The 15,690-nt window shown below is 40.1% G+C and overlaps 1 protein-coding gene across 1 annotated transcript in view; it reads right to left on the reverse strand.

Moving 5' to 3' along the window:
* STAB1 (stabilin 1) overlaps positions 1–15,690 on the reverse strand; it is a 139,278-nt gene that overhangs the window by 73,813 nt on the left and 49,775 nt on the right. The window contains exons 16-25 of the mRNA XM_058173998.1: positions 13,179–13,232; positions 12,134–12,214; positions 11,387–11,545; positions 8,568–8,630; positions 7,189–7,290; positions 5,770–5,856; positions 4,866–4,977; positions 4,081–4,264; positions 2,777–2,870; positions 476–634 (exon numbers count right to left, since the gene is read on the reverse strand). Of these exons, the coding sequence (XP_058029981.1) occupies positions 476–634; positions 2,777–2,870; positions 4,081–4,264; positions 4,866–4,977; positions 5,770–5,856; positions 7,189–7,290; positions 8,568–8,630; positions 11,387–11,545; positions 12,134–12,214; positions 13,179–13,232 (1,095 nt within the window). The remainder of the gene's footprint in view (positions 1–475; positions 635–2,776; positions 2,871–4,080; positions 4,265–4,865; positions 4,978–5,769; positions 5,857–7,188; positions 7,291–8,567; positions 8,631–11,386; positions 11,546–12,133; positions 12,215–13,178; positions 13,233–15,690) is intronic.

Genomic DNA, 15,690 nt, shown 5'->3' on the forward strand with positions numbered 1-15,690 from the left:
TAGATGTGCTTGGTAAATAACTACATAAATATCATAACTTTTAACATTTTGTTTGTTTCACTAGGCCATCGACTTTGCCCTCTTCTGTTTGCTTTTTTGGAATCTTAACTTAGATTTTAACAACTGTAGTTTTTAAACTTCTAGAGTGACTTGTACTTCTACATTTGTTGTGGCCGTGAGTAATCCTTTGGGGGAATTAGACCAAAAAAGTCTTTTCCTGGAATTGTGCAATAGAGGAAAATCATGTGATCCTGGGAAAAGGCAAGGCTTCTTAAAGGAGTTATAAATTCTCACTTTTATTGTTCCATTCAGTGCAATTCAATAGAGGTTGAAAATGTTAAACTCAATCTGTGGCCTGCAGCCACTTTAAATATCTGATGCTATCATATAAAAAGCACAAGCCTCATCATTATTTAACAAGCCCAAGAGCCACAGATCCTTTTTAGCAAGACAGCATGGAATAACAATATTGTACCTGTCCAGGGCCAATGTAATTACAATCAGCATTGATGTGGCAGCCTCCTCTGGTCTCTGTTACACAATTGTCTATGACAACACAAGCTTTTCCATCCCCAGTCCAACCCCGGATACACTGACAGCTGACGGTGCCAGGACCTGTACTGGTACATGTAGCCTGGCAAAAAATGGAAAAACAAGATAAGAATGAGAGAAGGGCATTTCTGCACTTTTCATTTAACTATTTTTGTTCATGCCATCTTGATTCTAAGCCATCTTAACAAAACCCTGTGTAGGTTGAGACATGTTGGCAACAACTAGTAAGTTATTTGTTTTGCTATCACATCCTCTCATTAGATAATTCCCTGTTGTTTCAGGAAAGCACTTTCATAACTATGGGCAGGTATTTGGGGATAATTCTATATATGTGTGTGTGTGTGTGTGTGTGTGTGTGTGTGTGTGTGTGTGTGCACAGACACTCAAATACATATCTCACTTGCACAAAGTTAAATTACATATATGTGTGGACAGACAGATACAAGGTAAAAATATCAACATACAGATACAAAACAAGCTCACACACATTTCTCTTGTGCCACAATACACTCTACTAGGTTTTTAAACCTCCATTTACCAACAGTGCTGAACCGGCAGAATGGTTAGAATTAACCGGCAGAATTAAGAATGGTTAACAATCAAAGGTTGCAGTTTGATTCTTGGTAGAAATGGGAGGATTTTTTTTAGCACATATCTTCTCTTGATTAGATTGTTTTTCTATTTCAGCTTTTTAAAACAATAGGTCTGGGGCTTCCTGTTTTAGGAATTTTCCAGTAACTTGGCATAGAGGAGTTTCACTTCCAGCTCTCAGATAGCCCAACCTCCTCCTCCTTCTTTTTTTTTTTACCACAAAAGAATTGGATTGCAGCCTCCAGTTTGGGTGAATATTAGAATTATTCTGAGATGCAGTTCTAATTACTGGGGGTTTATACTAAAGATACATAAATGAGCACACAAAAAAGGTACCAGGCTTTTAACTACCATGCCAGTAATCATGAATAGATTTTGCACCTCACAAGGCATCTGCCAGGACTCTCTATATAAATGGGGCCTAGTATCCTCCCCTCAGTGTGATTATCCCAATTCCATGCCAAACTGTAGATCATATTGTGAATGAGGGCATATATCAATCCAGTATCTAATTTTTTAAAATATAAATGATGCTGCGCTTCAGTGGTTAGATGCCCTAGATCCATTATGGCGAACCTATGGCACGCGTGCCACAGATGGCATGCAAAGCCATTTCTGCGGGCATGCGAGCCGTCACTCTCTATCAGCTCCACCGTGCATGCGTGCACACATCCACGCGTCCTGCCGGCCAGCTGATTTCCGGATCTCTGCCATGCATGCGGGAAACAAGCTTGCATGCCCATGCCACCCCTCCCCTCCCAGGACTCTCCATGCGGCCCATTTTGGATGTCATATAAGTAGAAGGCTTGCACTGAGGCTCGGGGGTGGGGGGGTGGGGGGGTAAAAAATGGGCCTACCGGAAGTCTGGAAATGGGCTGTTTCTGGCCCCCGGAGGCTTCAGGGAGGCATTCTAGGCCCAAAACAGGGGGCAGGGGGGTTGGGGAACATGGGGGGGTCACACACACCTATGCAGGGGGTGGAGCCATGGGGGGATTGCGCATGCATGCACAGGGGGTGGGGCGTGTGTGGGGGCACTGCATTATGGGTGTGGGCATGCACACACGCGCTATCGTGCGCACACACACGCTTTTGGCACCTGAGAGAAAAAAGGTTAGCCATCACTGCCCTAGATATTGATATTACAACATAGAGCTTTTTAATATTTACCTTGCTTCCCCGAAAATAAGACATCCCCTGATAATAAGCCCAGTTGGGCTTTTGAGTACATGTGGTAAAATAAGCCCCCTGAAAATATGCCCTCTCCAAAAATATTTACCCGCATGTGCAGCCGGTCCCTGCCATTTCTTCTAGTTAGGGTTAGGGAGACAGAGTTGGAAATCAGGTAAGATGGCTAGAGAAGCCCGTGTTGCTCCATGTGCCCCAAAATAATAAGACCTCCCTGAAAATAAGGTCCAGTGCTTATTTTGGGGTTCAAAAAAACATAAGACAGGGTCTTATTTTCAGGGAAACATGGTATATTTTATTGTGGTTTAGATGAAATGTTAATATATATTGCTAGTCCATGTATGCTATGTCATACGCTAAACAAACAAATAATACTAAGGTAACTTTTATCTGGATTAATCCAAAATAAGATCTAGGTTAGTAAACAAGAAAATATTGACCCACTTACATTTTCTGAACATCCTCCCCTTCCTGGCTTACTACAGGCATCAATGGGCTTGCAGGAAAACCCATCCCCTTCATATCCATCAAGACAGACACAGCTATAAGACAGGCAGAGAACAGCTAATGAAATCTGAGGTGCCTACGAATTGCATACTCATTCAAGTTAAAGTAATGCTAATTTATGACACTTAAGCCATGACATCCATCATGCAAATAGTGTCATTTGCAAAATATTGTATCATTACATTTCCATAATGATATTGTTGTGCAAATGCCATATATTGTGGCAGAATTCGGTCAATTGCATGCAAATATTCAGTGAATTGAAGTTTCACCATAGTTTCTATCATGTCTGGAATCATTCAGACTTCAGGTAGTCCTCAACGTATGACCACAATTGGGCCCAAAATTTCTGTTGCTATGTGAGACAGTTGTTAAGTGAGTTTTGCCCCATGTTATAACTTTCTTGCCACAGTTGCTAAGTGAATCACTGCCGTTGTTAAGTTAGTAACACAGTTGTTAAGTGAATCTGGCTTCCCCATTGACTTTGCTTGTCAGGAAATTGCAAAAGGTGATCATGTAACCCTGGGACATTGCAACCGTCATAAATATGAGTCAGTTGCCAAGTGGGAATTTTGATCCCATGACTGCAACAGTTGTAAGTGTGAAAAACAGTCATAAGTAACTTTTTTCAGTGCCTTGTAACTTCAAATGGACATTAAATGAACTGTTGTAAGTCAAGGACTACCTGTTTCTCTATCTTTCAAATGTTATGACTGATTCACGCATTGCACTATGCACTAAACTATGTTTTGCTTTATCACTGTTTATTAAATCACAACTAGCTGGACTCATATGATATTCTAAACTAAAAGCAATAAAGGATACTAAGATGGGGGTTATCAAGACAATAGCTATGTTCCTTTTGATCCAAGCAACTCCCATCTAAAAGCCATTCACAAAACCGTTTTTATGTCAAGGAAGAAATGTAATAAAGTTGGACAATCCTAAGCTTTTCTACTATAGAGGAAATCCTATTGAATTCACAGTATCATGCTCCAAAGTAGGATGTTTAGCAACATCCAAATAGAATTAATACCCTGTTCTGCTGTATTCCCCATTTTTACTGAGGTTGCTTCTCAAAAGATAGGATAGATAATGTTACATTTTCATGCCTTTCAGTTTTCATAAACTTTTCTTAGTCAAGAAGTAAGCTATGAATGTAAGGTATTTCAGGGGTGAATTATGGCTTTTCCCAATGGAACTGAGTAAAGAATCTGATCCCAGATTCCCCCTTCGAGGACTTACTTTGCAGTGTCATTCACAGTACAGGTTGCATGGACATGGCAATTCAGAGTGGCAACAGTAGATTCACAACTGTGAGAGCGTTTGTCACAGAATTCCCCGGTGTACCCATCAGCACACGTCCCTGTCTGGCACACACCCTTGCTTCCTGGTCTGTTGTCACAAATTCCATGGATGCAGCCGCAGTCTTCCATCGTGAATAGAGAAGAAAGATAAAACTTAATCATTTAAATTATCATTGTGGGATTTCTTGAATACCTTTAATGACATTTAATGCATATGATGGCTTGGAGTTCCCTTCCCGCTTTGTTGTGCTGACCGTAAAAGACGGAGGATTAGTGCAGGCTAAAATATTGTATAAAAATAGGTCACTTCTAGTCATTAGGGGCGGGGTGGCAAGTTCAATCTATCAATCGGAATAGAACTGGAAGGGACCTTGGAGGTCTTCTAGTCCAACCCCCACCCCATCCCCGCTCAAGCAGAAGACCCTATACATTTCATACAGTTACTTAATTGCCCTGAGTCTTCGGAGAAGGGCGGTATAAAAATATGAATAAATAAAATAAAATAAATAAATAAATAAATTGTACATTATTATTTCATATTATTTTTAATTCCAGGCAAGGGAAGCTTGTGGCATCTTTTCCTTTTCTCTCAAGCACCAGGATCAATTCACCAGGCTTGGTGCACCTGGAGGTAGAAAGGAGGATGCTATTTCTAGCTCTGGTTCAGGCAGCCAGATATCTCCATTTGTCTCAGTGCCTTCCTGCCTGATTTGTGTCTCAGACCTTCAGTGCAGTTATCTCCGTGCTTGTTTGGGTTTGAGCAGATGTGGCAGGCAATTCCTTTGAAGCCATCATAGCAGCTGCATTGACCGTTTCCGTGAATACCATCATTACACTGAGGAAAAAACAAATTCCAATGTGAGATAATTTGCTCTTTCTCTCAGCTTACTACAAGACCATCCTCCTGACCTAGTGAAGTCTCACTTATAAATGACTACGTACCCTTAATGTAGCCCTATACTGTATATACGTATTAAATTCTTTTGGGGTTGCAGTAATAACATTTGTTTTCAGTCAATTCTTTTCTTCCCTGATCTTTGCAAAGTCCAACAGCCTGTATCCGCAGGTTTCTTGCAACCATTTCCTTAACATTGTTACTTAAATGGCTAAGAATTCTGTGCCACTTTATTGAGCTTTAGGCTGCTGGGCAAGATCAAGGAAGCAAAATAGCAATATTTTAGACTTAGACTTGTATATAAGTCTAAGTCTAAAATATTGCTATTTTGCTTCCTTGATCTTGCACAGTGCTTTACAGCTCTCTCTAAGCAGAGTCAGCCTATTGCCTCCAGCAATCTGGGTCCTCATTTTACCAACTTCAGAAGGATGGAAGGCTAAGTCAAGAAGCTACACAGATTTCAGAAAAGCATCTTTAAGGCTTGTCTGTGATAAATATAGTCTCTTGGAATAAGAAATCAATACAAATGTAATAAGAAGCCCTATTTTTAGTGAGTTCATCAGGGATGGAGTCTCCTGGTATGCTTTAAAATGCTTCTTTCAGATTTTTTGTCAGCTGGTAAAAGTGCTATGAGATAAGCTGTTAACTGACTCATCCATTACTGTCTCTTAATTGTTTATATCTACGCTGTCATTTATACTTTTCCCCACCTCCCATCTCTCATACACTTACCCTTCCTTTATCATAGCATGGATTGCTATATCCACCAGGACATGGGGTGCAGGAAAGACCGAAAAATCCTTTGCAGCATCCAGGTTTCTTTTAAATTAATATATACAACAGCAGCAAAAAAAAGTGTTATTGTGCCATTTTTCTTCCATTATCAAAGTATAGCTATACCCTCCTCCCGCCCCACCCCCCTCTTACCCAAGAGACCAACTCAATGGAAGTCCCAATGGTGCCTTTTCAAGAGGCAACTGGACTTTCTCTGTTTTTCATTGAAGATGTTTCACTTCTCATCCAAGAAGCTTCATCAGTTGTGGCAGGATGGTTTTGCGGATGGAAGGATTAGTTCTGATGGGATGGGTGGGTGGAATGGAAGGGTTAAATTTCTTTGTAGTCATCTCGTCATTAGCACTCTCTCTGAGAGTCATTGAGGCCACTTGGTTAATCTGTTCCCTCAGAGTCACCTAAATCAGAGTGTGGAACCTTCTTGGGGACTGTTGAAAGAACTGTGTGGTAGACAGGAGATCGGTGGAATCTTATCCCATGAATAAGAAATATGATCCTTCCATCCCACACCATTCTATCAGAACAAATCCTTCAATCCCCCTCCCCCAACCTCCTGCCAAATTGGATGAAGATTTTTGGATGAGTAGTGATACGTCTTCAAGGAAAAACAAAGAAAGTCAGTTGCCTTTTGAAAAAGCACTTTTGAGATAACCATGACCTGAATGACTGAGAATCTCCATAGACATTCAACTCAAGGGAAGACAAATATTGTTTTTGCCTTTTTAAAAGTTTTTCCATAATAAAGAGGCCCGCTCCTTTATCAAGGTTGGTTATGTAACAAAGGGATCTTTTTTTCTGGGCAGAAAGTAAAATAAGCGATCAGCATCAGCCTCTGGCACTCTTTAAATCTTTGAACTAACCTCTGGCAAAATGCAAGGCAGCTATCCCAAATTGTTTGACAATACCTCATACACATCATGTGGCCAAGATGGTGGTTGTGATGGGACAACTGAAACTCTGTTCTTTTTCACCGTGCAATCCACACCCTGAGGACACTCCTGATTTCTGGAGGTAAGGAGGGGGAGAACTTCCTTTTGCTATTTCTTGTATGAATATATGTGATGTGTGTGAGAAAGAGGAAGAGTGAGTACGTGTACATTTATGTGGACTCATGAATCTCTTTATATTTCCAAAGCAGCTTCAGTCACACAAAATAGGAAGAGGTGAACAGACCTGGGGGAGTCTTAACCTGTGTATAAGTATTTAAAAATACTTAATACTTATAATACAAACCATTCACCATTTATTTACCATTATTTACAAATGGTAAATAAGAAAGGAATCTGCTGATTAAATTTTGGAATGAGGGAAACATGGTGTTTCATAATAAATGTTCCCTGCTGAATACTTTACACTTACCTCTTCGGTCAGAGTGCAATATCTCTGGCAGCCCTTCTTCAGAACATTCAAACCAAGCGGATCATGTGTATAAACGCACTCTGTTGGAAAAGCCTTGTCTTCCTTTGGAAGCAAAATAAATTACAATTTAAAAAAAGCATGGTTCATATATGTTCCACGTTTTTACATATGTTCCATGACCTTTTGCCAGCCAATGAATGTTCAAAGAGAGGCAAAATTATAAGGAGAGCTACAAACAGGAAAAGCAGTTTCCTCTCTGACAGACAAGAGAAATCATGCTTTTCAAGATAGCACTCTAGTTCACCTCACAAAGAGACAGAACAAGGAAGCCATAACAGAAATTGTGTTGCAAGCAAGGTTTCCCCCTCCCCTCTTTTTTTGATTAGGAGCCAACACATCACAAGGCAGTTATCTATTCTGCATAGAGATGGGGAAGAAGGCAATTTTAGAGAACTTCAGAGAATTCCATTGTAAATTCACTTACTTCAGCAGAACAATATTATAGAACAACAAGAGGTTTCAACATAATTTTGTATTCTGCTTTTTAAATACACAATTTCAGAAAACCATATGAAGACTCTCTCTCATTTTTTCTTTTTAAGTAAGGAACACTTCAAGGAATAATCAAGGCTTGTTCTAAAGAATTAAAATATCTAGAATGCAAGCAGCAATCAATTCATTGTTAACAGTGTTCCACAAAACAGTATTTTGCAGATGCAATGGCTGTAAGAAATATGCATTCGCAGTTTCCACAGCCTACAAGCTTGCTCGGTTGTTCTAATGTAAATCATTTTTGATACTGTCGAAGTACAACCGGCATTATAACAGGGTTGTACATTTTGAAGTCCTTGGAAATCACTATTGTCTCAACTGCTGTAACCAACCCGCTGTTCCAGAACTAACAGAAAACTAGAACAGCAGTTGCAAGAGGACTGAAATGTAACAGCTAAACATGAAGAAACAAAAGGCAGTTCAAATAATTGAAGTCCTTCCAGCTGACGCCAGCCAAAGCGGACCATTTCAAGCCTGTATTAATTTGACCTCAAAGATGCCAATGCAGGTTGAGTGCTGATTCTGCCCTGTACTGATTCTGATCAATTTTTTATTTCCTTCCTGGTTTATTTATACAATGCTGGGTATCCGTTGAGCATATGTCTGCTATCTAGAATTACATTTGAAAGATAGAGGGCTGACTTCACCAAAGGTATCAGAATCTGGAAGGTTTGAAAGGTTGCAAATAGAAGTCATGCCAGCTAATATTCATACTATTCATTAACATTGCATATTCATGCTTTTTATTAGCATTATTATTAGCACTGTTTCCCATGAATGGGTCACAAAACACAATCTCCATACAGAAAAAAATCAGGGCCAATTACCATAATTTGGCTCCCAGGAGGACAAATGCTGCTTTTAAGGAGCTCACAATCCACACAAGAACCCTGTAATAAAAGCCAAAGATAAGAAATAATTAATTGATTAACAGACTTTTTAAAAATGTTGCATTGCTAAACTTATACCTGCCCTCAAAGCTGCCAGATTGAAGAAAGATAGTTTGCAGATTATGTATGGGCAAAATTAATTTAAAACAGAATTATATGATCATCTATTCCCCTCCCATGCTGCACATAAAGATAATGCAGACTGATATGTTATTTCATGGACACCTTCATTGTTCTGCTCAGCGATAAATCCATGAAAAATCCTCCGTGTTCACACAGAAAACATGCATCTAAGAAGAACTTAAAATATGATGCACTCAGGAATTTTATTGAGTTTTTGTGTTCTCTGATCTGTACATGCTTTATTACAAGGCTATGTTACACCATCAGTGTTAGTCTGGTAATAAAACTTCTGCAAGAAAACAATCTATAGAATGCACCAAGAACTCAACAGGTTAACCTCAGCTCAGAATTTTATTTCTGATATTTATCAGCTGTTTTAATTGACTTTTTAATTTAATTAAATTAATTAATTTAATTTAAATTTAATTTAGTTTCATTTTAAACAAACACTGGTTGCTGGATGAGAAATATGAATATCGTCATTACCTACGTTGCTGGATAAATGGAATGCATTGTAGCCTTAGAAGATATAAGAGGGAAACTCAGTAGACCAGCAACTCAATAACACCTAGTACTTAATTCTGGCTCCTAAGGAGCTTGCAACAAGAAAACTTGAACGTTTTCTTATGTCTACAGAGGGACATGTTGCTTCCTCAGATCAGACTGATCTCTTTGACAGTTTAGGGGAAAACTGATTGACCCTCTTTCCTCAGGGCTATGATTATGAGGAAAATTATATCTGCCAAATGTTTCCTTGCTCTGAGCTAAAGATTGCTACTGAATTCTTTGAGGGTAACATATATTCTCTCTGTTTATCCCCATCTTGCTATCTTCTATTTTCTCTCTGGAAAGAATTACAATCAAGATCAAGTGAGGTACTAATACCACTCTATAAAGCCTTAGTAAGACCACATCTAGAATATTGCATCCAGTTTTAGTCACCATACTGTAAAAAAGATGTTGAGACTCTAGAAAGAGTGCGGAGAAAAGCAACCAAATTGATTAGGGGACTGGAGGTTAAAACATATGAAGAACGGTTGCAGGAACTGGGCATGGCTAGTCTAGTGAAGAGAAGGACCAGGGGAGACATGATCGCAGTGTTTCAATATTTGAGGGGCTTCCACAGAGAGGACGGTGTCAAGCTATTTTCCAAAGCATCTGAAGGCCAGACAAGGAATAATGGATGGAAACTGAACAAGGAGAGATTCAACCTAGAAATAAGGAGAAATCTTCCTGACAGTGAGAGCAATCAACCAATGGAACAGCTTGTCTTCAGAAGTTGTGGGAGCTTCATCACTGGAAGCTTTCAAGAAGAGACTGGACTGCCATCTGTCAGAAATGGTGTGAGGTCTCCTGCTTGGAGGGGGGGTTGGACTAGATGACCTACAAGGTCCCTTCTAACTCTGTTAAATCCTGCAATGCTTAATGAGTAGCCTAGTAGCAAATTATACTGTGCAAAAATTTATCTTCTGGGTTCCTGAAAGATTTCTCCTTGTACAAAAAAAAATTCTTCTAATACCTCATTCCCCAGGAACTTTAAAATTTATTTTGAGGTATTGGGTTCAAAAGGGCAGAAGGTGGTGCCACTGTGGTGTTTTTTTAGTACCCTTTCCTCCATTGCTCTGCAGTTATCACTGCTTCTAGATTTAGAGGGGGAAAGTTCTTCCTTTTGAGGTCTTCCTCTGTGATTTTATTTGAAACTTCGGAAGCCGGTGAGTCTCCATATCACTGGAGAAATGATATTTTGATTTCAATTGCATTGCTTTTTCTTTTTCTCACTCTCACTTTTTATTATTTTAAAACATTTTTCTTTTTCTCTCTCTGTACTATTAAAGCAAGCAAGCAAGCAAGCAAGCAAAAATCCAGTGGAGCATGCTTGCTCCATCCCATTTCATCCATCAGAATTTCACTAAATGTTTTCTTTTGTGGAAAAGGGAAATTAAACTCTTCAAACAGGATGAATGACAAATGCAGAGGAAATATTCAACACAACATTATAACAAAAACAGAAGCTGCTTATTTTCTACTACGCTTACAGTATTCTAACACAATTTTGCCATATTTCTTTCTGCTGCTTAAAATTGTACCAAGCATCTTAAAGAATATACTCTCCTTTTATAGCTTGTAGGTAACACAGATGAAAATTGGTCCAATTTTTTTTTTAAAAAAAACTTAATACATCTGTCCTGTAGTAGCCACAGGAGCACTGCAACAGGCACTACATAAGGTCAGGGCCTAGAAGCCTGACTGCTTCTCTGTATCAGCAACAGGAAGCAGATGTTTTCAGAAAGGTGCTGAATCCTCAACAGGCTAACTTGCAGAGGCTGAGTCAACAGGAAAGGCTAGTTCTCACAGGAAATGCAATATGGTGGCCTCTGAAGAGCCAAATTGCTTTTGAGGTTAAAAATAGTCTAGGAATATTGTAAATATTCATGAGAAAAGAGCTGAATTTGCAGAAAACATACATGGGGAAAAAGCTATTGGAATTGGACTGGTCATCATCTCACACCCAATGAACAAACTGGGTTTGTCCTGAGAGAATGTAGCCTTTTCTCATCACACCAGATCTTTCCATTTAATGCATAGGAAAAACTTATACAAGAGAAAGAGGAGATTGGGCATATTTGGTTTACCTCCACAATTTTATAATGTACTTCATTACACTTCTTTGGCAGAATTGGGAGTATTGATGAAGGAATCAAAATACCATCCAAAGTATGAATAATACCGTTTGAGGCCAAAATATCACTTTTGTTTATCATAACCTTGGAATTATCCAACAGGATCCTTCCCTGGAATAAAAAAATAAAAAGGATTTGCTCACTGCATTGCTAGAAGCCTTTGAAATACATGTGTGCAAGATAGACCCTTTCAAACAGTGATAGAATTCAAATTTTTTACTACCGGTTCTGTGGGCATGGCTTGGTGAGTGTGGTGTGGCTTGGTGGGCATGGCAGGGGAATGATACTGCAAAATCTCCATTCCCACCCCACTCCAGGGGAAGGATACTGCAAAATCCCCATTCCATCCTCACTCCTGAGGAAAGGATATTGCAAAATGTCCATTCCCACCTGACTCCGGGGCCAGTCAAAGGTGGTATTTGCTGGTTCTCTACTCAAAATTTCCACTACTGGTTCTCCAGAATTTGTCAGAACCTGCTGAATAGCACATCTGCTGTCAAGGTGTTGGGATAACTGCTTTTGCAGTAGAAAAGTGGAAAATATTTCCTCAATAGTGGAGAGAGCTCTACATAAAAAGAATTTGAACACAAACCTACTAGCTACTGCCCATGGAATGTAGTTAGAATCATGGAAAACTTCTCCAGTCTCCCGTCAGATAGGATATTAATATTCTAGAAATTTCAGTGTAATAATACTTACATCCTCACTGATATCAACTGTCAGCAGTTGGTTTGCCATGGTCAGAATATGTGGCATCATTATTAGTCTTTCTACATAGACCTGGAAAAGATCGAATTCATTCAGATATTTATTTGATTTATATAGGCGCCCAGCTCACATACAATTAACATTCTTAGGAGTTCAGGTCTTGGACCAATATGTTCAGTTCATGAGTCGCTTTCATTAGAACCAGGGAAATGCTTTCGTTGCTGGCTGTTTTCTCACTGGAGGTTCATCTGGATGGAGTTTTTCTGGTGGAGTCACAACCTTCCTTAACTCCATTGGTCTTGATCCAAACAGGGCTCCACCCATGGTCACATGTAGTCTCTTAGACATTGACTGAAATTACATCTCATTGGCAACAACACAATTATTTGAGAATACATACGGAGAAGGTCCAATTATAATTTTGAACTGAAAATTACAAGATACAGGAAACAATTTCAGGAGACAATCCAGTAAAGATTTTGTCCATCTAAGGCACATTAAATGTCTGAGAACATCTAATGTCATAACCTAGTTTACAAATGGACATGAGAGGTTTCTGCCTGGGAGAATGTTTTAAGATTAAGATCATCATCATTATTCTAGCCATTGCCTATCCACTGCAGGATGAAGGCCTCTTCTGCATGTTTTCAACCTCTTCTGCATGAAGAGGCCATGCAGAAGATTAAGATGCATATTTAAAACTAAACAATGGGATCACAAACAGGGGTTTCTTACTGGGCAAAGTGAAGACAGCCCCTGTTCGTTTTAATTAGTTTTAAAGAAATAGATTAACAATGATGAATTACTACCTCTTTTGAAAAGACTTGTAATAGCATGGCATAAATGGCATGCTTGTTCCTACTGTTCTATTTTTATTGTGCTAGTTTCCTAAAGAAAGGGAACTAGTCTCAAATGATACATAGGCCTTTAGGAAATGTCCATCTGCATTTCCTCTTCACCAGTTCAAGAGCCTTGGCAAGGAGCAAATTATATGTGAAAGTGATGAAATGAACTTGGAAAGCAAAAACAACCTTACCGCTGCTGTGGGATAGATATGATGTTTCACCAGTTCCTGAAGCTTATTTATGCCCTAGTACAGGGGGGAAAAAACAATTACAGACTGTCCTTAGATTTAATGGCTGATGATTGCACAAGAGATTGTGAATAACACCCTCTTGTTCATGTAAATTATATTTCAAAATCAGTTTCTTCCTGAAGGACAGCATGATTTAAATGAATATCCCGAATTAATTTTCACTCTAAAAAGTTTGAATTTAACAAGAAAAGATTTTTGCATTGGACCAGAGTGATAAAATGAAAATTAAAAGCTGCAGGTTAATTCTTCCCTCTGTACTTACTATCAATCATACGTTCTCTACTCTGCAGTTAGATTCTGACTTTCCCATTCCAATTTAAACAAAACCCCACACCTCTAAATTGCTGTGTTCTAAATCAAACCTTACATTAGCATGTGTCTGTTGTAAAAACAGTTTTACTAAAGGCTAAGTTGGGAAAAGCATGTTTATTGTATTTAAAATTATGCTTTGCCATTCTGCTCAATGTTACTGAAGAATGTATACAGACTGACTTTCAATTTACCTAATTAAGAGCCTATCTCTTTTAATAAAATGTGCTTGTTTTAAATGCTGTGCTTGTTTTAAATGCTTGTTTTAAATGCTCTTTTAATAAAATGTGCTTGTTTTAAATGCTGTGGCAAATACCAGACGTTTTGCTGTTATAGACAGCTGACATACAACATTATCTTTGCAATTTATTCTGCTGATATCAGCCAGATAGTTCACTTTGTTGCAGAAACAGCAGCAGAGACAGAGACCTCAAAGACTGCTGAAAGCAAGATTACCCTAAAAGATGTCAAAATTGTTTTGCCTTTCCTCCAAATTAGAGAGATCCATGGGTTTCCTCCACTCATTAGATCAGTGTTTCTCAGTCTCAGCACCTTGAAGATGGCTGGACTTCAAATCCAAGAATTTTCCAGCCAGCGGGATCAAAGATCGTTGCATTAGATTAAAGGAAATTGATCTAATCCTACTCTAAACATCTACCTGACTATTGGGTTAATACCAGTGGTGGGATTCTGCCGGTTCTAGGCGGTTCGGCCGAACCGTTTGTTAAATTGCTGGTTCACCCCGCCCCTTGCCCCTCCCCTCCCCACCATTACTTACCGGTGTCGGGTGGGCATGGAGGTGCAAGGATCCGGTGAGCAGCGGACACAAGCTGCTGCCCACCCAATCCATGCACCTTGCTGCCCACCCAATCCAAGTGCCACGTGGCCACTGACCGAAGCCTGCCTGCATCCAAGCCTTTTGCTAGTCAGCTGATTCAAGCTCCTCGCTGGACACGTGGCCAGTGAGGCGCTTTAATCGCTGGCTAGAGAGACGCTTGGATGCAGGCAGGCTTGTGGCCACTGCCCACCCGATCCAGGCACTTCTCTGCCCACCCGATCCAAGCGCCACGCGGCCGCCGACAGAAGCCTGCCTGCATCCAAGCGTCTCTCTAGCCAGCGATTAAAGCGCGGCCAGCAAGGAGCTTGGATCGGGTGGGCAGCGAAGCGTGTGTCAATTGCCTCAGCCTGCTGCCCACCCAGCAGGACTGTCCTGCCACCCACGCAGTGCCAGCCTACCCTACCCCATCTGGAGAAAGAGTGATAGAGAGAAAGAAGGGGGCAGAAAATGATGAAGGAGAGAAAGAGAGATGAAGGATAGAAGGGGGAGAAAGATGAAGAAGAGAAAGGGGGGAGAAAGATGGAGAGAAAGAGAAGGAGGGAGAAAGAGAGATTAAGGAGAGAAAGATTGAGAGAAAGAGGGTGGAGAAAGATGAAGGAGAGAAAGGGGGGAGAAAGATGGAGAGAAAGAGAGGGAGGGAGAAAGAAAGATTAAGGAGACAAAGATTGAGAGAAAGAGGGGGGAGAAAGATGAAGGAGAGAAAGGTGGGGAGAAAGATAGAGAAAAAGAGAGGGAGGGAGAAAGAGAGATTAAGGAGAGAAAGATGGAGAGAAAGAGGGAGGGAGAATGGATTTGTTCTGGTAATTGGTTTAACAAGCATGGCACTGAAAAAGTGACGTATGACCGTTTTTTCACACTTAAGAACATTGCAGCAAACAGTCATTAGGGCAAAGAAGCTATGTCACATGCCCACCTGGACATGCCCACCTGATCACATGAAGCACCACAGTTGTGACATGAGTGACATCGTTATTAAAAATGCTGCAACAGGCATAAATGATGACTGGTCATAAGTGCATAGGGACTACCCACACGGCTGAAAAAAGTGATTTCTGACAGGTTCTCACACTTTAGACCAGTCCTCACACTTATTACTGGTCATCATTTATGTCTGTTGCAGCATTTTGTGCATAGGGACTACTCAGAGGGCTGAAAAAGTTATTTTTGACCTGTCCTCACACTTTTGACCGGTCTTCACATCTACAACTGTCCTCACATTTTACATTTTGTGCCCTATCTTGTAACCGTGGTGAAGAGAAGCAGTTGTGAAATGCGTGACATGGTTGCTAAAAATGCTGCAATGGG

This window comes from Ahaetulla prasina, chromosome 2 (genome assembly GCF_028640845.1).
Source record: "Ahaetulla prasina isolate Xishuangbanna chromosome 2, ASM2864084v1, whole genome shotgun sequence".
In the NCBI taxonomy this organism is placed as follows: domain Eukaryota; kingdom Metazoa; phylum Chordata; class Lepidosauria; order Squamata; family Colubridae; genus Ahaetulla; species Ahaetulla prasina.